General features: G+C 46.2%; 1 protein-coding gene across 1 annotated transcript in view; it reads right to left on the reverse strand.

Moving 5' to 3' along the window:
• Positions 1–25317, reverse strand: part of SPDYA (speedy/RINGO cell cycle regulator family member A) — a 1164271-nt gene that overhangs the window by 69440 nt on the left and 1069514 nt on the right. The window contains exon 7 of the mRNA XM_069608721.1: positions 4381–4681. Within this exon, the coding sequence (XP_069464822.1) occupies positions 4381–4681 (301 nt within the window). The remainder of the gene's footprint in view (positions 1–4380; positions 4682–25317) is intronic.

Raw genomic sequence — 25317 nt, forward strand, 5'->3', positions numbered from 1 at the left:
GACCCCAGGACCCTGGCCAAGCTCTGGCAGGAACTTGATGGGTTTAGTGAGAATGCCGATCAGGAGATTCGATTTCTGGGCAGAGGCCGTCAGATAAGTCAGTATGGGGAAGGACAGAAACCAGGGGCCTTGTTGGCACGTCTGTTGGTGGCGGGCATAAGACCTCTGCAGATAGAATGTATTAGGGGCCCCCAGGCATACACCCTGTACGCAGAGGAAGATATTGCAGCTGAATTCTGTGCCTTCTACAGGTATTCGCAGGTCTCTGAGAGTCTGCAGCACTACCTAGAGGAGGTGGAACTGTACTGGGTGGAGCCCCATCTCTGTGAGGCTCTTAACTGAGAGTTTACGCTGGAAGAGATCCTGGCAGTGATTAAGGATTAAGGAACTCCCGGGATCTATGTCCCCGGGGCCCAATGGTCTGTCCGCAGAATTGGTTTATTCCCGGGAGGAACACAACATATGGGCTATGCCGTTTGTTCGGGGCCTTAGTGCGCTCGAAAAGGAGTCACAGGTGAAAGGAAGACATGCTATCACAAGTATAACACTGACAAAATGGATACAATTTGTAAAACCTTTATTGAAAATGTTGGGGTCGGAGAAACTCCTAATTTGCCCTATAACTAAAATGGGAGTAGTCTCCACCATCAAACGATAAACAAAACAGTGCTAGTGGCATCAGTCAAATCAAAGTGGACTATCCTAATAAAACCTAATGCCGGCCCTATCTCTTATACAAAAAGTGTAGAAGGAGAAATGTATGTAAAAGGAAAAATCTGTGTAAAAAAAGAATATAGGTAGTTGAACCAGCTCTCCTCCTCACGTTACACCTCACAGAGTAAGGCTGTCCCTGTAGGCAGGATGACATACTCTCGCTCGGTTTCTAACACTCTAAGCAGTTCCAAACCGTGGATTAAGGCCCGCCTGGCCTTCCATGTTAAAGTATTTTTCCTGGCTTTCCAAAATTGTATTTCCAACGTAAAGTTCACAATTCACAAAGGTCCCCCTTTGCCGGGCTCAGACCTTCACGTCACAGTTCAACACAAACTTGCAAGGGGCTCCCGTCCCCAGGTTTACTGTACTCAGGGTCTCCCTCTTTTGGGGTCAGACCCTTTTCGAAGACCTGCGTTCCGTGATCCTCAGGGCTATGGGAATCTCACCTGGTACCCAGAACATCGTTAAAATGACCTGTGCGGTTTGGAAGCAGATTGTGGGAAAGTTGGGTGTTCATATATTATATATCACATATTATACTCGCCTCTGGATATTTTTCTGTACTTCCGGGTTTGGCACGCGTTCAAGGCGCTATTCCCCTCTTTTCCCAAACACCCTCCGACATGGGCGTTATTGCAGGGGGTGATTCAATCTCACGGAGATGGCCGCTTGGCCTTGCGACTATACAGTAGCCTCATGGCAGACATACTGGCAGAGGGGGAGGCGCCAAAATGGCATTGAGAAGGGGACCTAGGTAGGGGTATAGCAGATGAAGACTGGACGTATGTGCTAGGGCAGACCCAAAAGGTGTCCTTAAACTCCAAATTTAAGTTAACACACTTCAACTTCTTACACTAGGATTATCACACCCCAGCCAGGCTCCACATATATTTTCCTTCACCCCCAGACCACTGCACCAGCGCAGGATTTCTTTATTTGGCCTGGGAATGCCCACAGATCTCCCGCTTTTGGGCCGGGGTACTGGAGAAAGTATCTTTGATTATTGGGGAACGTCTGGAGCCAGATTCTGTGCTCACGCTCCTGGGGTGCACATGGCCCTACCTCGGGCAATGAGGCGTTTGACAGGGCTACTATTGGTGATGGCTCGTAGGAGGGTGGCCATGACTTGGGGGAAGGATCATCTTCTCAGTGTGCAGGGGTGGCTGCAGGACGTGGATTACTGTCATGATTTGGAGACTGCTTTTATTCGAACTTTACCTTTACACGCCTGGCCACCGGAGGTCTGGGCTCCAAATGTACAATATTTGATTACAGCAGTTGATTAGAGCTGTTTTGGGGAACTGGAAGCAAAGTCTTTGTCACATGTATTTCCGATACACACTGCGTTATGTTTGGTTGGGTCGTGGAGGGGATAGGACTCCTTGTATGTTTATGTTGTTGATGCAAAATTAAAAACAAAGTATTAAAAAAAAGAATTTCAGCTGTATATGGCAGAATAACTTGAGCAGTGAAGGCCTTATCGGGTTTAAAGTTCAGGCTGTTTTCTACTCGCTGCACCTTCTTAGGCACAACCTCCCTTTTGTTCCTGAAAAGGATCATGCAGCATTGGTGGGAGTTTTGGTACATGCAGAGCTAGACTACTATAACAGGTTGCTAGCGGGCACCCCGGCCTATCAAATCCACAGACTCCAAAAGGTCCAGAATGCGGCAGTCAGACTGGTGTTTGGAGTAAGTCCTCTCCCATCTCCGGGCTGCGTCACTCCCTTCAATGGCTGACAGTGGAGGATATGAACAACATCTCTCTCCCTCATATTTAGCTGAGAAGTTGAGTTTCTATCTACCAACTCAGTCGCTTCACTGGCTCTCCGTGGCTGCAAGGATCAAATTCAAGACCCTCTGCATTGTCCACAAGGCTTTCTGGGGCCTGGGACCTACTTACCTTCAATGTTGCCTTCCTAAATACTGTCCCTCTGGAGCCCTGCGCTCATCTACCTCTAACCTTCTGCGAGTGAGCCGGTTCTCCAAGCAGAGATTTGGAGGGCGATCCCTTTCCTCAGCAGGTGCCTCCCTCTGGAACAGCCTCCCTGCCACCCTCCGTCTTAAGCCTGAAATTCTCAAGTTCCGGAAACTCCTCAAGACCTTCCTCTTCTCCTCTTCCTTCTCTCTCAACCTGCCCTGCTAACCTAGCACTCTGCTCTTCCTTCTCTCCCTCCTCCACACAGCTTATTGACTGGCCGCCTGGTGTACCTCAGAGTCTTACAGGTCCCAGGCACCACTGCCAGTCCTTCTACTAGGCCATACACCCCACTGCATTTGTAATGAAAGCTTCTCTCTCCGCACTTCACCAGTCTCTACTGACTGGCCCGCTTGGTCCCCTACCCCTCCCTTGCCCTCCCGCACTTGCACGATCTGTTACAGCCCGCTAGACGATCGTTATGTCTGTTCTACCTTGTCTTCGCCCCTTAATGTGCACTTGAAAAAAAACACAGAATCGCTGGCAGGCGTATTTGCTGTATCTAAACTGTTATATGTATCATATTCACTTTATCTGCCTGTGCAGACCATTTATCGTCTCACAAATTCAAGGGCTCTGAGCAACTGTTGTTTTTCCCTGTGTTCCTTCCCTCCTTGAGCACTTTGAAACACTTCATACCATAACATTATCAGAGGTGATCCTAGTTTTTCTGTGTATGGACCCAAATTATGGAATAGTCTTCCATGGGAGATTAAGACATTGGAGTCATTATTACAGTTCTGCAAAGATGTAAAAACCTAACTCTTCAAATAAGTTAGATTCTTAATTTTTTTTTAAAGAACAATCCACGTAGACATGCTTGTGGTTATTTTATACCAACTGCGCCTAGATACGATTAAGTTCTGTTATGTTGCGCATTTTAAAACCCTCAATCAATCAATCACTGCCGAAAATGTTGACTTTTTTTTCCTTTAAACCCATTTCGCCACATATATATGTGGGGGGAGACCCCCAACTACCCTCCATACACCCCCACATTTATTATCACTCTAATCTCCCCACATATATATGCGGCGTAATGCGGCATAAAAAATGCAATGTTTTCAGCTTCGCAGTGTTTGGCTGCGCAGTAATAGGGGTATCCTGTAAATAGTATTTAGAATTTAGACGAAAGGTCAATTTCTAGCAGAGAGAACTAGTTTAGAGACATTATAATTGCCATAAAATGTGGAGTGTTCAGAGAGAGAGGGGATTTCTATGTCAGTGACTATGTGACACCTGGACTACATTTATTGTGGGGCTCAGTCATATTCTGTGCTAAAGGTGGCAAACAGGTTATTATAAATTAGCCTAACAATACCGAGGGCAACTATCTACAGGGCTCTGCTATACTTTACATTCAGCACCCATGCACACTGAATAACAAGCCAATCACATGCAAATCATTTGCAGTTGTATCAACGTTGCTCTGCTGTAAGTTCCTGACGTAAGACATCGGGGCCTACATGTAGTACTGCCATTAATAAAAGCCTGCTTCTCTCATTAAGGTGTCCGAGTCCTAGTTTTGTTTGAATCAAAAGAACAGATAGAATTGTACTTTGATGCATCATATTCAAAGCTCATTAGAATACCAACAAAGTCATTGCCATTAAAGACAAATATACTGAATGGTAATCGAAACACTTGGACCCACTAAATTGGTGGAACGAATAATGAATTTATAATTCTACCTTGAAAGCTAGATTGTGGAGGATCAATTAGCATCTTGTCACAGGAGAGGGACTGGTCCGATTCCGGGGATTCATGCTGTTCTTTCCTATTTAGAGTGGAGCTAGAGGAAGATGATGATGAAGTTGACAACCCCAGTCCAACAAACCTTCCCTTTTTACCGCAGAGAGAGCAGTCCTTAGGTGTTGCACTTGGTCCTCTGGGGAATGGAGCTTCTTCCTTGCAATAATTTCTTACTGCTCCACTGTGATGCACAGAACGCTCTCGCTGCCAGATGTAATGTGTTGAAGCTATGGCCATTACCTAAATTGGGAAACACATTTGTGTACAATTAAAGCAAAGAACATTCATAAACAGTTTGGCAAAGCCAACACCTTTGGCTCTTATATAGGCATTTACCAGGCAATGGCGTTTTATGACCATGTACTTAAACCATGTATCTGTTCTACCATCGTTGTCCAGGTATTTAAAGGATTTGTCCAGATATTAACATTGCATATTGCTGGCACTGGAATCCTTTGCCAAGGTACTCATATCAATTCCAGATATATCCATGAAATGTCCATGTACTCGTAGCATAGTAAAGTAATACTAGATGTACAGGCATTGGGCATATAAAGGAAGTACCTAGTAAATGCCTATCCACAACCTTGACAAAGGCCAAACTGTTGACTGCTAGGCTGATGCTGTGCAAAGGGAGCCCTACATTACCACACTGCCTGGAAACTATTGACTGCCTTTGAGGGTCGTACATGTATAATAGATGGAGCAACTGCACTTGATACCATAAATAAGATAAATACTAATTAACTTGACAAAATAACTTTTTGTGTTAGATACTTCAAAATAAAAGAAACCACTTTGGGTCACCATTCTAACATTGCTGCTCTAGGTGCGATAGTCGAACATCTTCAGACTGTGTATTTCTACATCATACATATCTCCCATCTATCTACACTGTCATACCAATAGTTTTGCCGTAATAGATGTTGCGTGCTGGCACTCATGAGCCAAAAACAAATGATGTATTTTTCCAGAAACATGTACAGAATCCCAAATATTCCATAGGACGCTTTGCCAAAGTGGTCTACAGTGAACGTTTAAATCGAACACATTGAACATACACATATTTTGCGCAAATGTATATCTCATGATAGTTTTACTACTGTGCATACTTCGTGCAATATGGGTGTTGCGAGTACAAATAAAAATAGTAACCCTAGTCAAGCGCCAATGTCTTCACGATGGGTGTATTGCAAAACCCGGGGGCTAAATCCATCAAACCGACTGAAACCAATGCTTACAGTGTTTAGGAATGCATTGAACATGAACACATGCACCCAGGCACAGAATCTCGGTCTATGCGAAATGACTAAAACTTGACTTGCATGTTAATTACATGCATATTTAAAATTCGGTACCTGTCAAAAAAAGACGTGTTCTTTAGGAACTGTCATGGTGCCAGGGAAGAAGTACTAGCTGCTCTATTCAGGACACCCTACTTGCGCGGACATTAAGAAACCTCCATTCTGCACGGTGCTGCAGCAAACTCATATTGTGTTCCATCATAACACTGTGGGCCAGGCAGCACATAGGCATTGAAGTTGAAACCCATTTATGCCCAGGTCAAATAGTATTCTGTCTTTAACACTGCTCCCGAAAGGTAATAATGCTAATCATAATTCCACTCCTCACACCCGTTTTTAATCAGTACCACGACCTTCACAGCACCTCTGCCAATAAACATGACATCTAGATTGCTGAGATATAAAATAGAATTATATGCCAGGCAGACGCTGTTACAATCAGTATTACAGCTAAAGGCACAATTGCTTTTCTTTATATAAACCACAGGTTTGGCCTCTAATGGGTGCTGGAACCAATCCGACCTAAGTGTTTCAGGGGCTATAATAATGAATAACACTTTTTGTACATGAGTGGAAAGTAAGTCCTGCAACCAGTAGGAATAAAGTCTACTGGAATATGACACGCCACTTATGGCAGTATTCACAAAAGGTAACATAAGGAGGAAGTTGCACACTTAAAATAAAAGTCACATAAAATAGTATTTTTTATTTGAAGTAAAATCTTAAAGCAGAAATATGATGAATATATGACCGTTTCACCTAGCCAGGCAATATTGTGTCTCTCTTTGGAAACATGTCACTCTATGTAGAAAACACCCTACCCCACTTACAATGAGACGAGAGATTATTTGGCACCATCAGTGTACTTACATGGAGAGCAACCCATTATACTATTATGGAACACCACATTTTTGAGTGTAGATTGGGATCTTATCTTGACTTACTGTTTCGAATGGAGAGCTATTGACTGTAACGTTAACATGACAATCTTTTAACTTGACTAAAATGAGGGGGGGCAAGATGGGAGTATAACATTTGAAGTATGATATGAAGTCGCTTCAGCTTCCAGGAAATCATTAAGCGGATGACAGTAAGTTGGTGGGAAGCATTTTTCTAATATATTTGAGGGAGTCTATGTTTGGGAAAGGTAGTTGCTTTGAATGTGTCAGGAGGATGGGTTCTCATAGTGTCTGACTCTCTAGACCCGGGGTGCACAACTGATTTTGACAGAGGGCCAAAAGTAGCTTACATGATGGCTATAGTGGGCCGAAAAGTAAATGTGGGCGGGGCGGTAGGCGCAGCAGGCGTGGCGTGAGGCTTTTTCAACCCCCAATTTGTATTAAACACATGGAAAAAGAATACGTTTTTGAGGTGTAACGATTTTTATTTGTATTTCAAGCTTACATTTTGTACTACACATTTTCCATTGTTATCATTAATTTCTATTTAGCTATTGCCTATTGTCTGTTTAATTACATTATATATATTTTATTGACCCTTGATTGGACATTCCGTTATTATGGTCTGCTATACTTTGCTGTTTGGGATGCCCAAGAGGATTATGGCCTTTGTTGAGTCAGGTTTCCACAAAAAGCCTGTTTTAGCTTTATTATTGGGTTCCCTCTTGGAGTGCGACACTATGCCCCATGGCCCCCACACCCCAACCAAACACTATGCCCCATAGCCCCCACCCCTCAACCAAACACTATACCCCATGGCCCATTACACCCACCCCTCAACCAAACACTATGCCCCATGGCCCCCAACCCTCAACCAAACACTATGCCCCATGACACCCACCCTCATGCAAACACTATGCCCCAAGACACACACCCCTCATGCAAACACTATGCCCCAAGACACCCACCCTTCATGCAAACACTATGCCCCAAGACACCCACCCCTCAACCAAACACTATGCCCCATGGCCCCCAACCCCCAACCAAACACTATGCCCCATGACACCCAACCCTCATGCAAACACTATGCCCCAAGACACCCACCCCTCATGCAAACACTATGCCCCAAGACACCCACCCCTCAAGCATACACTATGCCCCATGGCCCCCAACCCCCAACCAAACACTATGCCCCATGACACCCACCCCTCATGCAAACACTATGCCCCAAGACACCCACCTCTCATGCAAACACTATGCCCCAAGACACCCACCCCTCAAGCAAACACTATGCCCCAAGGCCCCCACCCCACAACCAAACACCATGGCCCCCACCCCCCCAACCAAACACTATGCTCCATGCCACCAAGCATGCCATGCATACATACTCATACATACCCGAACCCCCAACCCCAACTCAGCACATAAACTCACAAGCATACACCAATACACTATGCACCCATACAGACCGGAACTCCCACCCCCAACTCAGCACTCAAACTCACAAGCATACACCAATACACTATGCACCCATACAGACCTGAACACCCACCCCCCAACTCAGCACACAAACTCACAAGCATACACCATGCACCCATACAGATTCAAACCCCCCCCCCAACCCAGCACACAAACTCACAAGCATACACCATGCACCCATACAAACCCGAGCCCCCCAACTCAGCACACAAACCCACAAGCACACACCAATACACTATGCACCCATACAGACCCGAACTCCCACCCCCCAACTCAGCACACAAACCCACAAGCACACACCAATACACTATGCACCCATACAGACCCGAACCCCCAACCCCCACCTCAGCACACAAACTCACAAGCATACACCATGCACCCATACAGACCCGAACCCCATCCCCAACTCAGCACACAAACTCACAAGCATACACCATGCACCCATACAAACCCGAGCCCCCAACTCAGCACACAAACCCACAAGCATAGACCAATCCAATACACTATGCACCCATACAAACCCGAACTCCCACCCCCCCAACTCAGCACACAAACCCACAAGCATACACCAATATACTATGCACCCATACAGACCCGAACCCCCACCCCCCAACTCAGCACACAAACTCACAAGCATACACCATGCACCCATACAGACCCAAACCCCCCATCCTCAACTCAGCACACAAACTCACAAGCATACACCATGCACCCATACAGACCCGAACCCCCCGGGCCCCAACTCAGCAAGCAAACCCACAAGTATACACCAATACACTATGCACCCATACAGACCCGAACTCCAACCCCCCAACTCAGCACATAAACCCACAACCATACACCAATACACTATGCACCCATACAGAGCCGAACCCCCACCCCCCAACTCAGCATACAAACTCAGAAGCATACACCATGCACCCATACAGACCCCCACCCCAACTCACCATACAAACTCACAAGCATACACCATGCATCCATACAGACCTGAAACCCCCACTCCCCCAACTCACCAAACAAACTCACAAGCATGCACCCATACAGACCCGGACCCCCCCACCCCGCATCTCAACATACACTGAACGTGCACACAACAACAACAAACATTCAGGCAGACCCGACACACACCCCACCCCCGCATCTCAACACACACTGCACTTGCACACAAACACATTCAGGCAGACCCGACACACACCCCCCCTCCGCATCTCAATACACTGCACTTGCACACAAACACATTCAGGCAGACGCGAGAAACACCCACACTGCACTTGCACACAAAAACAAACTTACCGGACGACATGCTGGAAGGCAGGCTAGCTGGAACGCTGGCGAGGTCCGGTACTACGGCTGGCCTGGGCGGGGCAAGGCTGAAATGCCTTCCGGCATCAAGCCTTACTGGCCATGTCAGCCGTAGTGCTGGCCCTCCATTGGTTCAGCACACGCACACTACATGGCTCGTAGGAGCTACGTGGTTTATGTGCCCTGAGCCAATGAGGACCAATGTTTTGTCCGGCCCGGAAGACAACAAAGACTTTTCCTAATGGAGGGCGGTCGATGCTACTTGAGGGCCACCCTCCATTACGAAAGTCTTTGTTGCTGGCGTGCCGGACAAAATGGCATGGCGGGCCGCAACTGGCCCGCGGGCCGTATGTTGTGTACCCATGCTCTAGACAGACCACTTCCTCAAGGCCAAGGAGAAGATGAGACTAAACATTATAATCATTACAGTGAGTATTTATGATTGCAACTGTACATGACAAGAGAGAAAGGGAAAACATTTCGAGTATAGCCATCTGCTTCATGTGACCGCTGGGCACAGTGGTTGATTGATGTGTGCAGAGGGATAAAGTCACGCTTAGTTTGTTTCACTACTAGACAGTGGCGGAGAAGCAATGGTGTAGGCAGAGTTGCATGTGGCTGCAAGGGCTGAATTATAAAGAATGCAAATGGCAAAAAAGTGCACAAACCGCATTGTGAAATGCCGAAGTTTTCAAAAATGATGGTCCGAAATTAAATCATTTTTGTTCGATGCGAGAGATAGTCAGGTTTATAGTGGTTATAACTTGTGTAAAGTGAAAATGAAAAGTGGAAAAGATGCCATTTGCAGGAGGAACTCGCATCAGGCTAGAGGTGGAGAGGGGCAAAGAGGACACCATGAGAAATTGGGGAGTTAGCAGGGTTGGTGACCAAGTTCAGAGCTCGAATGTTAAAGTAGAAAATGGGACCAGGAATTAAAGTGCGTCACATGAAAATAACTGGGTTTATTTGTGGGCATTTACAGATAATCCGGGTTATTTGTTGTACATTGCAAATATAACCGTTATGGGGAAAAAAGTTTTGATAAAAAAGGAGAGAGTTAAAAAAAATGAAATTAATAGAAAAAAAAGAGTAATTTTACAGCTATAGTGAGTTGGGGGTAATGGGTGTGGCTGAAGAATATGGGTACTGGGTTACTTTAAGGAACATAATGGTGCAATGTGGGAAGTGGAGACAGCCAAAGGCCGTTGCCACTGGCCATGGCCGAAGCCACAGCTAGTGGGCACCAACAAATCCTATTGGGGAACATGTCAAGGGGTGCAATATGGAGAGTGGCCACCGCCAAAAGCCATGGCTAGTGTGTCCAAAAGAAACCTAGTGGTGTGGCGAAGGCCATGGTTAGTGGGCCAGTTTAGGAAACCTGTTGGAGAAATGTGTAGAGTGGCCACAGACTGGATGTAAACTATTAGGGTAAGATGCAAAGGGGCTATGGCCAAAGGCCATGGCTAGTAGGGAAGAAAGGTAGTGTTTCGGCCCTGGCTGTGTTCTCAAAAGACATGTATAGTGGCCTTGGCCACCTAGTGGGCCCAAAAAACATTTCGGGTCAACATATACATTGGACACAGCCAAATGCTATGGTTAGGGGCCCTTAAAAAACCTTGAAATTCACTGAAAAAACCTTCCTTAAATAAGTTGCGCAGATTTAACACAACAAATCTCTTGAAATTCAGCATGGAAAGTCATGACCAGCTTAACTCAACTCGTTTCAGTTGCAAAGCCCATGAGCACATACATGTTATACGAGAAGGGATTCAAAATGACATATAAAATGGCATTATGGGGGACATAGCGTTATGGGGGACATCAACGGGAGCGCACTGAGTGGAGCTGGGTAACTACAGAAGTTATTTTGATTTTCAATTTTGCTGACAAATAAGTATGCGAAGAAAACCATTCATGGCTTATGCAAAACAAGAGGCAAGTAGTCACTTTGTCTTACCCCACCACCTCCCTTCTACCCCTTTCATCTATCAAGCTCTAATCAACCAATCCCTATCAACTTTTCAGCAGCAGTTTGCAGGTATAACTTAGCCTGGGCAAATTTATAAAGTTGACTATCACAGACTTTGGGGTTATTTGTGGTTTGAAGTTTTATCAAGTTCGTGGGGGCAAATCTTTTTTTCAGTAAAATGCCTAGTCGTTGGTACAATTGCTACGGAAAACATAGAACAGGACTATAAAAGTCATGTCCATTAAAAAAAATGATTTGTTTTCTGCACGTTTTTATGTAGAATAGGCATAGTCCTGCTATGTAGAAGAGGCATAGTAGGAGGTTTCCCTTCTATGTTTAACCCAGTGATTTTGACTGAATGGCGCTAATGCTAGGACATGTGTTCCTAGCTGGAGATAGAGAGGAGTTATGTAAAATAAATGTTGTGCTGACCTGTGGAGAGTCTGGCAAGCACTCAAAGGGCATATTTAAAAAAAAGATGTAGCCCGGGTAAGGGTTCAGAATATTTTGCGAGCAACATGCCCCTAGTAATATTCGTGGGACACACACATTTTCTCGCCAAACCTACAAGTATGTTCAGATGTCTTTTTTGAAGATTGTTCCACCTATAGGTAAAACTAGTAGGGCCACTGAAATGCAATGTTACAGCTACAGTCAGGATTAACTGCCTGTTCCAACTACAATCCTCAAATCTTCAAAAAGATGACCACATGGTACCTAGATAGGCAGGTGTAGCCGTCTTTACATTTCTCTACATACCATGAAAGGGGCATCCACATTAAGATAAAGTCCTTGTATTTGCTGGCCATGGTCAGATCGCTCTATCAGATTTATCTCCTTCAGTAATTCCAGGAAAACATAATGTTAACCAACAGAAGGTACTGCTACTGTACCATAACAAGAAAGACCTCCTTAAAATTTCAGCTACTAATTTAGTCAATGTTTTGGGACCCGTGACACGAATGTGGAGAGTGACGAGTTTTATGTAAAACCATTGTCCCGTTGAAACTGGAGCCCCCAAAAGAACCATCTGACTTAAGCCACCCTGGAACAACAATATCGTCAAGCAGAAAGAGCATGGAGAAAATCTAAAAGCATAATGAGAGGCAAAAAGTGCCATAAAATAGTAGCGATATTTGAGGCTAAATAAAAGTTTATCCATAATAACATCTTAACCTTTCTGAATAAACCCAGAGAACTTTTCTCCACTATCTCAAAATATTGAAATCCTACTTGCACCCTTGCAGAACTAATACCCTCCTTGCAACAAGCTAACACTTTTTGTTTTAAATACTTTTTTTATTGGCAGTTGTTGCGTGTCACAATTATACATGGTAAGAAGGCAATCGACATGTCGAGTCTTGACACAAGCAGCATAATGCCCGTTTTCACTGTATGTTTCCCAATAAACACGAAAAGGAACATTCCCCCTTGCCCCCTACTAAGCCCTCCCCACAATATGAACTCCTCTTGCCATCCCCTGGGTACCTGAGTGCAACCAGGTACTAAATCTGCACATTACGTACTTTTGCCCTGTGTCACCTCTACAGGCAGTTAGGGAATGTTAATAATGACCATGGTAGGGGTCAGTCCACAAACACCATATTTTCCAGCTGGCTTCCTTCCTCACTCTTTATCACCCCTCTCCCTCTTACACCTCTCTCACAGTGAGCCGGCTCCCACGATTAAGGCTTGAACAGGGCCATACTTGTCAAGGAAGGCGGCCCATTCCATCACAGGGGCTAATTTCCGATTGTGCAGTTGCCCAGTCAACAACTCCATCTCATAGATGTCCCATGCCTTTAAAGCCCATTGCCTTTCCGTGGGGAGCCAGGACCTCTTCCACCCCCCAGCCAAGCATGCACAAGCCACGAGCAGGAGGAAATGAACCATATGAGGTAACCTCATCCCTTCCCCCTCACACATCTCAACTCCGAATAGTACCAGCCAGGGTCTGAGACGCCTCTCTATCCCGTCAAGGCGTTTTATCCACCCCAAAACCTCTTTCCAAAAGCCGTGCACCTCCTTACACCCCCACCACATGTGCCAATTATCTGCCCTGCTACCACATCCTCTCCAACACCTACGGTCTGAACCTACATACATTTTTGATAACCTCACTGGGTCCCACTGCCATCTGTATAGCAACTTTATTCCATGCATTTTATATTTGCATGCAATCGATGTCTTGTGTGCATTCTTGCATATCATCATCCTCTGCTGTCCACTCATTTTCATCCCCATATCCTTCTCCCATCTCCTCTTATGCATTTTAATATCACCTCCTCTGGCCGCCAGCAAAGCCTGGTACAACTTCGAGATCATACCCGTTGTGGGTATGATCTCGAGGTAGGAGATGTTGGCTTCTGTAGCTGTTGGCTCCCTCCGTAGGGCATCTTTACACACTGCAGTCATCAGGGCACCTTTAATTTGTTAATACTTAAACACCAACAGCGTCCCCAGTCCAAGACCCTTCTCTAGTTCAGGTAGGCCTACAAACCAATCCACCTTCACCACCTGCCCGCCCTTTCCAACCCCGCCTCAAACCAATCCCGAAACCTAAAGTGATCGGGGATGCTATCACGGATCGGGGGTGCCCATATATGGCTCATCAGTGATGCTCATGTGGTATCCCCCACCACGTCTTTACAGATCCACCATAGAGCCAGAGCCCACAACGGGCCCAGAAAGCGATGTTGGTGTACTGCCCTGGGAATTACCGTCCGCGATGTCCATAGCTACTCTCCCATTGTGACCGGCCGGAACAAATGATTTTCTACCTGCACCCATTGTTTCCGCTCATCCAATTGCAAATGTGGAATCAGGGCCCGAAAAAGCGACGCTCTGCAGTACAGGCACAAGTATGGCAGCCCAACCCCACCCTTCTCTTTCGGCTGGATTATCATCCTTTATGCCCCTGTCATATGAATTTGACAAGTCAGCGCTTTGTCTCTATGAAATGGGCCTCTGGCATCGCGATGGACAGTGCCTGGTAAAAGTATACAACCCTGGGTAGGAACATCATCTTAAATGCATTCAGTCTACCCATCCAAGACAAGGTAAACCTAGACCACCTTTCCAGGTCCTCAAACAGCTTACCCAGTAGCAGGGGATAATTAACATCATACAAATTGCTTAAATCCTTTGGTATCCACACTCCAAAATACTTCAGGATATTATGCTCTATCAGGAATCCGAAATCACCCCAAACCTTGCCGCCTTCCTGTCCCTCGTGGCTCATGGGAAAAAGGACTGACTTAACCATGTTTAATTTAAACCCTGACAACTGCCCATAATTAGCCAGTAACTGGAGTACTGCCCGGGCCGATGTGGTAACATTGGAGAGGTGAAGGAGTATATCATCTTGTGGGGTAATTTACCAGCCCAGCAGAACTCCCCTACATCACCAAACTGCATTTCAGCAGTTACAAGCAGAATGGCAGTGCTGGCTCTGCTGAGCACTATTCCCTTGCATCAAAACTGCGTTTTGCAGCTACAAAAATAATGCCCGCACTGTCTTTGCCATGCACCTATGGAGCAAGATGAAACATAGAACACCTTGAGAATTGCTGAAAGTTATTTTCTTCATGTGCATCAAAGAAAAGAATTCAAAGGCAGCGCTACTATGCTGCTAGCTTAAAACATCCAACTAAAAAAAAGAAAATGGTCTGCGTTTAAAATGGCTTTGCACTGGTGCCATTTTTCATCATTCAACATTACACAGTTTGGTTCCAGATAAGACACATTCATGCCCATCTATCTTCAGGCTATACACCAGCAAAGGAGGGCCGTCCTCTATGAAAGGCATTATGTGTCAAGTTAAATCTGGGAAATAGCAGAGAAATTCACTGCAGGCCGTAAGTCAGGCGTTTTACTTTTGCAACAATCTAACACAGTCCAAACTCTTCACAAAAACTCTCTCTCTCCTTTTGCTTGACGTCAGTTTCAAAGAACCCTTGTGTTGAACCGATTTCTGTGTATTAGAAATTGACTAGGGCTAGGGAAGTGTTCAGAATAAAGATGTGAGGAAAAATCGCATCTTTAAAGTCACATCCAAGAAAAATTAACCCATGTGTAAAATGGTGTTTTTGCCAAGCAAGAAAATGCCTTTTAAAGTGAAATGTTAAATGGGGCCCTGTGCTTGCATATAAATGTGATGGGAGATGGGAGTTTGCTTTAAAATATACATGATATATATTCCCAAAAAGACTTGGTTTGTGAAAGAAAGTAAGAAAATAAATGTGTGTTTGAAAACAGCAGAATAAATGGACCTGGCCAGGAAATTCAAAGGTACTAAACCTTCCTGGGTCAGGAATCTCCCCTACAAACTATGAATGAAAGATTTCCCGAATGACTAAACAATATTGCACAAACTTGGTGTTTGGTCAGAAGTGTCCCTTGTGAAATATGGAACCTGGCTATTTAATTTTCCTGATGATGACATGTGTAAATATAAGTTTTTTGCTCAATAACTGATTTTGGCAAAAGTAACTTAGGTGGAACAAATGTACAACATAAAACACCCACCCTAAAACTGAGTCACCTCCTTCAGTCCAATCTGCTTACAGGGAGGAGGCGACATTACAGCCTGACCTATCTGATTTAGAGGTAGGTCTAGCTTAGTTCAGCCCACATAGTAAAAATACTCTGATGTCATCCGGCATATAAAGGTGGAGACGTTCAAAGCTCAAGACACTGATTCCAGAAAGACAGACAGACATTTAAGAAAATCCAGCATTCATTAATCATCATCCAGAGATCCATATATTCCACATTCACCCTGCAAGATTGCAGATTCCAGAAGACAAAGCCAGGGGTAGCTGATAGCAGATCCAGGCAGAACCTCTTACCCAGGCTGAATCTCTTATCCAGAATTAAACCCTACAAAAATCACAATAATTCAGGGAAAAACACATAGACCCTAAGTATCAGACCTGTGTGTAAAAATAAAGTAAAATCAACCCTGAACTAGACAAAAAGCAACAGAATACAGATTTGTCCTTCTATAAATAATTTAATAAAGGAAGAACACTCTTCATAATGACCACAGTAGAGATAAACATGGCTAGGCAGCACCTTCTGCATACACTATTCGGTAGAGGAGAGTGGGCAGAGCAAAATGAGGAGGCCTGGCTAGTAGAAATGATGCAACAGGTCACTGCCATGAACAGGAATGTGTGCAAGGACGTTGGCCTATTATATCAAGCCTTGAGCAAGTGCAGCGAGTTGTACATGACTCTGAGTATTAAAGAAGAGCAGATTAAAATGGTCTGATTCACAGGCTACACATATCTCCATATGGGTGTTATGGAGGAAAAATATGAAGAAAGTACAACCCTCATGCAAAACCAGTCTGAGCGCTTAAACCAAAGCCAGACTGAACTAAAACTAGTAGAAGAGAAATTGCAAAAGAGCCAAGATTCTAAGGTAGAATTTGACAGCTAAAAGATGACTTGGCTCTACAACAACAACATAATTCAGACCAAGAGGCCCAATTAGACACATTAAAAGTGGAGTGTCAGGAAAAGGTTGACTCTCTAGAAGAGAGTCAACAGAAACTGAATCAACAACTAAAATATAACAGAACCTGCTCAGAACAAATAACCACTTCCAAACAGAATTTAACAAAGAACACCAGACATTATGTACCATCAAACAACAGCGGGATGACCTGGCTGAACAGAGGTGCGCCCTGTATCAAGAAAAAGATGCCCTTTGTCAGAAAGTGTGCAACCTAAAAACAGAACTACAGAAAAAAGAGTTAGACCTCCAGAAACTGAATGAACTGAAAAGAGAATATGAAAACCTATTGGGTCACACCAGACGAGTGGAAGGTGCTCTGAAAGAGAACACCCAAGCTAAAAATGTGCAAAATCAGGAGATGAATCTCCTGCAACAAAAATGGTCTCAGTATTACCAGACCATACAGGCAGCACAAAAAGACAATGAGGCCATCTGTGAGGAAAATAGTGGACTCCAGAGTCAGGTAGCAGCTCAAGAAAAGGTCATAGAAGTCAATCCCTGATAGCAGAGCAAAAGGCTCAGGCATTTGCCTACCGTCAGGAAATAGGGCCTGAGAAGGAGAAACTTGAACAGTTAGAAGAAGAGTATGCTAGGCTGAATCCAAACTTGAGGGACCCCGAACAAGCAGAGAGGGACAGGGCAACCCCTGATCACAGTGTGATGCCCTCTGTACTAAGGGCCTCAAACCCATTTACCACTTTGTATGCACAAGGCACTGCTGACTTCATGCCCGCCGGTTCACAAGAACATGGAATCATGAGGCAGCCAGACTCTAGTAGGTCCAGCATGATTGAACAGGCAGGCCACCGCCCATCAGAGATTGATGGAAAGGCGTCCCTGTACAGATTCTAAAATATTATAGCTGAAATATCTGATCAGGAAGACTCCTATGAGTAGAAACTCAGGGAGATAGACCTACAGAAGCACAATTTACAAAGGAACCATTTGGTTCGATTTGCAGAAAAACAGCATGAAATGAGGCCCCAAAAGAGCATTCTGAAGACCTAAACCCAATCAGTGCAGTGGGGGGGACCCTCCACCAACCCTGGAAGTAGAGAGGAGTCAGAAGATCACTCTCCTGTTCGAAAGAGGGAGTCCAAGGGGAGTGACCCAGAGAGCCCAAGGTACAGCAGGGGAGAAGAAACTAGGCCCCACCATTCTGCAAGCCACTCACAAGCTCAAAGAATCAGGGAGCACCTAGAAGACAATGAGGGGACCTCAAACAGTAGCAGCTCTGAGTCTAAGGGCGAGTGGACTCAGGTGACGTGGCAAAAGAAGCTCAATAAACAACAGAGAGCTCTGGTGAAAGACCCCATTAGGCAGATTAACGCTATTAGACATTTTATAACCCTATATCACAAAAATACAAAATATTCTGTCTGGGAACATCTGGAACTATGTGAAAAAATGATGGACTTTTTTTACATCAAAAATAGCCAGAGCTGCATTGACTATGCCAAATGGATGTTCTCTCCGGAGTATTCCAGCTTCTGTTAGGGGCTGGAAGACCAGAACCATTCAAGGTGATCCACCTATAAGGCGGCCACCTTGAAGCACTTTTCCGCCCACAGAAACCCCCAAGAGGCTCGCAAAGTGGCCTACAATCTGCAATGCGGAGAGGATCAGGCCCCAAGAGAATTTGTGCAGGAGCTAAAACACACCTGACAAGGGACTGACAAGGGCAGTCAGCAGTACCAGCACGCTGTGTTGGTGATCGAGTATTTCTTCCTGTTCCATTGTTGGAGGCGTGTGCTCAGAGGCGTGTCCCGAGCCCTCCACTCTACTTACCCTCAGTCTCCCGCGAAGCGGACCGCGAAGGGACTGACAAGGGCAGTCAGCAGTACCAGCACGCTGTGCTGGTGATCGAGTATTTCTTCCTGTTCCATTGTTGGAGGCGTGTGCTCAGAGGCGTGTCCCGAGCCCTCCACTCTACTTACCCTCAGTCTCCCGCGAAGCGGACCGCGAAGGGACTGACAAGGGCAGTCAGCAGTCCGCGGGCCCGCGTGACTGCGCGTCGATTTCAACACTGAGATACTTTCTACATTGATCCCCTGCTCTTCAGGCCCGGCGGATGGCAGCCCGGGACGAATCCGTAAAGCGGAAATTTGGGCTGGAAGATCAGGACAAGCGCTTGCTAAGAAACGGCAAACCTCGCCAGCCGCCGACCCATAACAAGGACTATGTAACCTCGCCGGAAAGCCTGGAGCAGTTGGCTACTCAGAGGCTTCAACGGATCTCCCGCATTAAACACGTGGGAAAAGTGATACAGGCAAATACAACTCGTCCAGCTGAGCCTAATGAAGTAAGTGACTTTATGTTTCCCCCGATTGAATCCTTGGGCTTGGATGGTACGCCGTCTCAGACGGCGCCAATTGCAGAAAACGATCTATCTTTTCCTCAAGATGCGATTTTAGCAACGACGTGTCCCGCGACTCCCCACACACTTCCCTCACCTTTATCCAATACGGAGGTCCAAGGTCCAGATACAAGGTGGGGAAGCCCGATAAACCCGGAGTCGATCCCACTGTGTGGTGAGGGAGCGCAAGAGGCCGTGCCCGAGCAGCCTATGACCCCTACTCGGGACGCGGAGGGGGGGGGAAGCCAGACACCGCCCCGCATTTTGGACTCCCCCGTGGAGCAAGCAATGCGCACGGGCGATAGGAAAATATCCCGGACAGACCCAATCCCGCCTTCACTCCCGGGGGAGCGGGTAGTGATCATGGTACACAATACAGAGGGAGTGGAGGAAGTGGAGGACTTACGAACACCGCCGGGACTAGATGTCCCACCTTCCTCTCCCCAATCGCTGTTCGAACTTGCTGTTGAGGAGGGAAGGGAAGAACACAGGGGGCTGGAGATTCCGGGGATTGCCCTGGAAGAGGTGGGTGGCCAAGTCATTGCTCCCCTTTCTCGGGTGGTAATTCCGAAGCCCAGCTCCAGCCCAGTGAAATTACTCCCATTTTTATCCAGCCTTACCCGATGCGGTTGATGCAACTGCAAACGCTAACCAGATTCTGAGCAACTTGCCGAAAACTTCGGGAGGCAGTCACAAGATGTCCTCTCGTAGGACGGTGAGGGCCAAACCCCCGTACAAAAGAGGACAGGTGGGGGGGAAAAACAATCAATCCCTCAGTGTATGTCAACTCTGAAAGAGTTTTTTGGAAAAAAAATACAAATGGAGGGCGAAGGTTACCAAGACGTATCAGATGCAGAGCTCTTGGCCATAGTTGAAGATAGAGCCATGCACCTCTCAATCTTGAACTTTCCTGTTAAGACGACCGCTTTGTCAGAGAAATCGGTTAATAGTGCTCCGCACTTAACCGCTCAAGGGAGTCGGAGTCTCAACTTAATAAACATGGGAGTAGAAGCTGTAACGGGGTGGGATATCACAGAACCTGTTAATGGCGCTGGAACCTGCGACCTGCTGAACAAGATGATTGTTTGAACTCAGCTGAATGCCGAGCTAGCCCACGCAGGAAGGGGGACCTTGGGAAGTGCCACCTTGATTACTGGCACCCCACCCTGCATTGATAAGCAAGTAGAGGGATTGGGGCTGTCAGGAACCCCAGCGGGGGAGATATACCCGCCCCCGGCATTGGTTAGTGGCCTCCCTGCGTTACACAAAGTGACCGTCCCCTTTTATCCTCGATCTTTGGAGACCAGCTTGGAACCGCACATTGGAGGGGAGGGCCCTCCGTATGATAAATGTTCGGGCCACCACAAAGATCGGGGCTTTTCGGTGCTCCCCAGATGTCAAGGCGAATCCCCTTCTAGCCAAGAGACTGAAACCCCCTCGAAAAAAGAGGATCTTATGACTATTCTATCTACAGTCACTATCGCGTTGGCCCCATTCGGGAAATTATATGAAGCCATTAGCGATACTCTAAAAGACCAAACCGCTCTGATCGCACATATGCACACCAAACTGAATTTCCTAGAGGGGTTCATTACTGCTTTTCAACAGCATAAAGGCGATGACATGAGAGGTACGAGTGCGGGGAGCAAATCCCTGTTAGCGGACCGGTTGCCCCCCCCCAACCGAGCTCGGCAAACAGGCCAGGAAACGCTCAGGAGACTCAACCTACCGAATGGCCTTGCTCGAGAGAATCCCCTGTGATGAACCAAGGTCTTGAGTCTGTCCGGGAGATAGAGGTGGGCACTCGGCCCACTGATAGACCCCTACCTTTGGCGAAATGTGCAGCACAGACGGAGCAACGCACAAAGGGGGGTCTGTCTTCGAACGGATCGACTGGCAAGCCAGGAAGGAAAAATGGATCAGTGGCATTTGCCCTCCCAGAAAGTGCAGCGATTCAAACAGTTGCGAAACCAATAGACTTCTCCAAAATAAAAATCCCGTCTACCTTTGAAATATTTCAACACAAAGGCCAAAGTGAACCGGTCTGTAAGGGCAAAAAGGCTTCGAAACATAAGCCCCCTCAACAGCCCACACAAAAAGACAAAGCAGAGAGCAGAGGTCTAAGTAACCAAGGTAAATCTACTCCTCCAACACAAAATCGTCAAGTTTTCAAATTAAAACCCCCGGATAAGACGCGGCAGGCCCTACGGAGTCTAGAGAGGTCGCGAGAGGATTCTTGTAACTCAATTGACCTAATGAACATGAGTACATACACGGTCGAGGAATCAGAATCAGAAACTCCGCAAGCGCCGAATCAAAAAAGAAAAAAACCTGAAAGTCGCGACAACAGAGAAGCGGATGAACCGAAATCAAAGGCCCTGCTCCTTGATTCTCCCTCGACCTCGCCGCGAGCTTTGGAAAAAACTACTCTGCCACAGAAAAGAGCAAGTAGGAATTTGAGACAAGTGCGGGGTAAGGGGCCCCATGGGAGAAATCAAGGTGAAGTCCACCCCCGAGACCCACAGCAAAGATCGTGCTCTCCCGGGGCAAAAAACCCTTGGGTTCAACATGACAGAAAAAAGGACAGGAGTCCAGCAATGGACAAACCCAAATGCCACTACAGAACCAGGGTTCATGCACCGTCGGGATCAACAGGTCGGCGGGCCGGTGGAGCCATCCGTACTAACCGCTCTCCTCCGCCTAGACAAAGGAAAATGATGACAAGAACTTTTAAATTGCAAAGAATATATGAAAGACAGGACAGTTGGACACTGAACCGTAAGGCTCTACTTAAACTGTTCCAGGAGAGTCGGTTGTCTCATATCGATGTCACAAAAGACATAAAAATCTTGGAACCAAATCCTAACGGAAGAAAAGACAGTTCGTTCCTACACATAGGATCGAATTATATTCAAGAACAAATCTGGAAAGCAAGAGACAAATTGTACATTCTTGGTTTCGACCTGTCAAATGCGGTGGAGGGTAAAACATCGACTTTGTCCCCGCAGGAGCGGTCTTACTCTCGATCTAGACACCAGGAACCTGTTCGAGGCTCTCGGCCTCACAAGATTCCTACCGGGGAACAAGCTCTCAGTAAATATGTTGAAAACCGGTCCCGGCGAGAATCTAATATTTTGAACACTCGACGGGATGTGAAAAGGAGATTGAGTTCGGAGAGGGGTCTCTCACCGGCATCACACTCGACACGTAATGTAACTCACAGAACGTTTCAATGCGTGGAACAAATAGATGAGACAATGAAGCAGGGTAGAAGCCTATCTGGAAAAATTGACCCTGTTGTGGAGGGAACGAGATACAGCATGGACTCCCCGAAACCCCTAGTCAGTAGGCAGTAGCCACCAGAGGGTCCTTCCAGCGTTTCCTTCAGGAAGGCATCGGTTCCCATGGAACCCCCGGAGGTGTCGCTGAAACTGGGATCGTGGAATACCAGAGGATTTGCCCACTTACCTGTTACATCAGACGTCAACTTTGGGAGTTTCGACGCCTTATGTTTGCAGGAAACATGGCTAATCGAGCCTCCCACGCTGGACGGTTTCCAAATGGCACACTCACCTGCCCATAGAAGTGAGAGGGGCAGACCGAGATCTGGCCTTATTACTGCCATAAGAGTGAGCTCAGGCTTATCATTGTCAAAGACACTTTTGGCTTCGGAATTTATTCTGGCGACGCTCTTGGAGTGGGAAAGGACGGAAGGTTCCCTGGAGCTTAATCAAAGTGCAGAGATCCTTTTGATCAATGCCTACTGGAACCCAAAGCGAGTGACTAACGACTACTTCCTCGCTCAAATTGAGACTCTAATAGATGACTTTCTGATAACATCTAACTCCAGCGACGTGATCATCGCCGGAGACCTGAACATTGATCTAACCCTTCACTCTAAAGTGCTCCAAAGTAGAAACAATAGGTGGCACAATCTTCTAAATGCAAGAGAGATGCACATCCTCAAGCTAAAGGATGTGAAGAAGCTCAAAGCGATTCCAACTTGGGAGAGAGTGGACCAAGCGGCAATAATAGATTACATCCAGGTTTCGAGGAGCCTACTGCCGCTGCTCACATCCTTTATAATCACCAGGACGCAGCATAGTGACCATAACTTGCTTACCTTCTCGTGGCATTCACGGAGAAGAGAGGCGGTTTTCGACGCTCAGAACCTGACAGTAAATCAGAGCGGGATAAGGCTGAGATTGTCAGAAGTAGCTATTGCCAATATAACCACCCAATACAAGGCACGTAAGCTGGTTGACCATTTATGCCCGGCAAGTCGGATCGAATACTCGCCCCTTCTGACAGTATACCAACGGAAAAAAGGAGTGTTGAAACAGGGAAACAAGGTCCCACTCCATACATATAATGAACAGCTAGTAGCCCGAAGAAAGGGGGTCAGATAATTGCAACGGGAGGCCGCAAAAACAATGTCCTTAAGTAAGAAGGCTGAAGCTACTACGGCAGTAAAAACTTATAAAGCTTGGCTGAAGTCAACAAAAGCAAATAGGACCCAGGTAGACGCGGAAAACATGCTGCGCGCTATCAGTGGTCATAAGGCACGCGACTTCTGGTCACTAATTAAGGGCAATTCTAAATTAGTGAACCAGGCACTGCAAAATTCGATTGGTGAAAAAACATGGTTATTCCACTTTGAAAATCTTCACGGAATCCTGGATAAAGAAAAAGAGAGCGGGGCCCCTAGTTCTGGGGAACGGTGGGAAATCCCTCTGGACCTGTACACAATCAAAGGGAAAATAACACATCTCAATGGATCCAGAGCGGCAGGCCCTGATGGAATAACCAATTTTGACATAAAAAACAAATTGGAATTCTGGGCACTCTTCATCAAGGAGGTTTTCTCAAACTGTGTTAGACTCTCGACCATTCCCTCATCATGGAAAAAAGCGATTCTGGTTCCCTTTTTTAAAAAGGGAGCTAAAGATAACCCTGCACATTACCGCCCTATCGCTTTACTTGATTCCATAGGAAAACTCTTCGGTGCCTTAATCCTGGATAATTTTAGTAATTGGATCTCCGTGACTGGCCTGTCGGATCCTTTCCAGGCGGGATTCGTGAAAAACGTCAGAACTATGGTTAACATCTTGGCGGTGAGCACACTTAAAGCTAAAGTGTTCGAGGGCAGCCCGAAGATCTACATGGCATTTATCGACCTGGTGCAGGCTTTCGATCGGGTAGACAGGCAACGTCTTTGGGCAAAACTACAACTTCACGCCTGTCCCCCAAGGATACTGGAGCCCATAAAGGCCTTGTACACGGAAACCACAATATGTGTCCGGTTGAACAACCAAGGCCTTTTATCTTCCTGGATGAAGACGGAAAGAGGGGTAAAGCAGGGGTGCCCCTTAGCCCCCGCCCTGTACAACGCATACACGGCCGATTTCAAAGAGTATGAAGCCAGAGTCCGGATGTTCCCTCCAACACTGGGATCAAGCAAAATCTCACGCCTATTATACGCGGACGACATAATACTCCTTGACGTAACCCCGATCGGCCTCCAGAGGCAGATAAATAACCTCGACTCCTATTTGAAGGAAAACAACCTTTTGATGAATTTGGAAAAGACTAAGATCATGACTTTGGGCGGAAATGAAAGGAAGTTGGAGAAATTCACATGGGCGGTAAACAACACCAAAATCGAACTGGTGGATAGCTTCAAATACCTGGGCGTTATTATCAACAAGAACAGTAAGGAAACAGTGATGCAGGAGAGCATCATGTCCAAAGCGAGACTGCTCATTTCACAATCTCGGGCAATATTGAAAAAATATGGAAAATTCACTATGGCGCCAGTGGTGACTTTCTACAAGTCTAAAGTGATCCCAACGCTCACTTATGGGGCAGAAGCTTTACCGAACCTTCCAACATCCTTTTGGTCAAAACTGGAAGGATTTTATTGGAGAAAGGTTCTTAACCTTCCTGACTCGCTACCAATGGTGTTAATAAGAAGGGAACTCTCTCTACAATCTTTGACCTCCATTGTGACCCGTAACAAAGCTATGCTATTTCGAAAGTCTTTA

This window comes from Ambystoma mexicanum, chromosome 4q (assembly GCF_040938575.1).
Source record: "Ambystoma mexicanum isolate Mex_15411 chromosome 4q, UKY_AmexF1_1, whole genome shotgun sequence".
Classification (NCBI taxonomy): Eukaryota; Metazoa; Chordata; class Amphibia; order Caudata; family Ambystomatidae; genus Ambystoma; species Ambystoma mexicanum.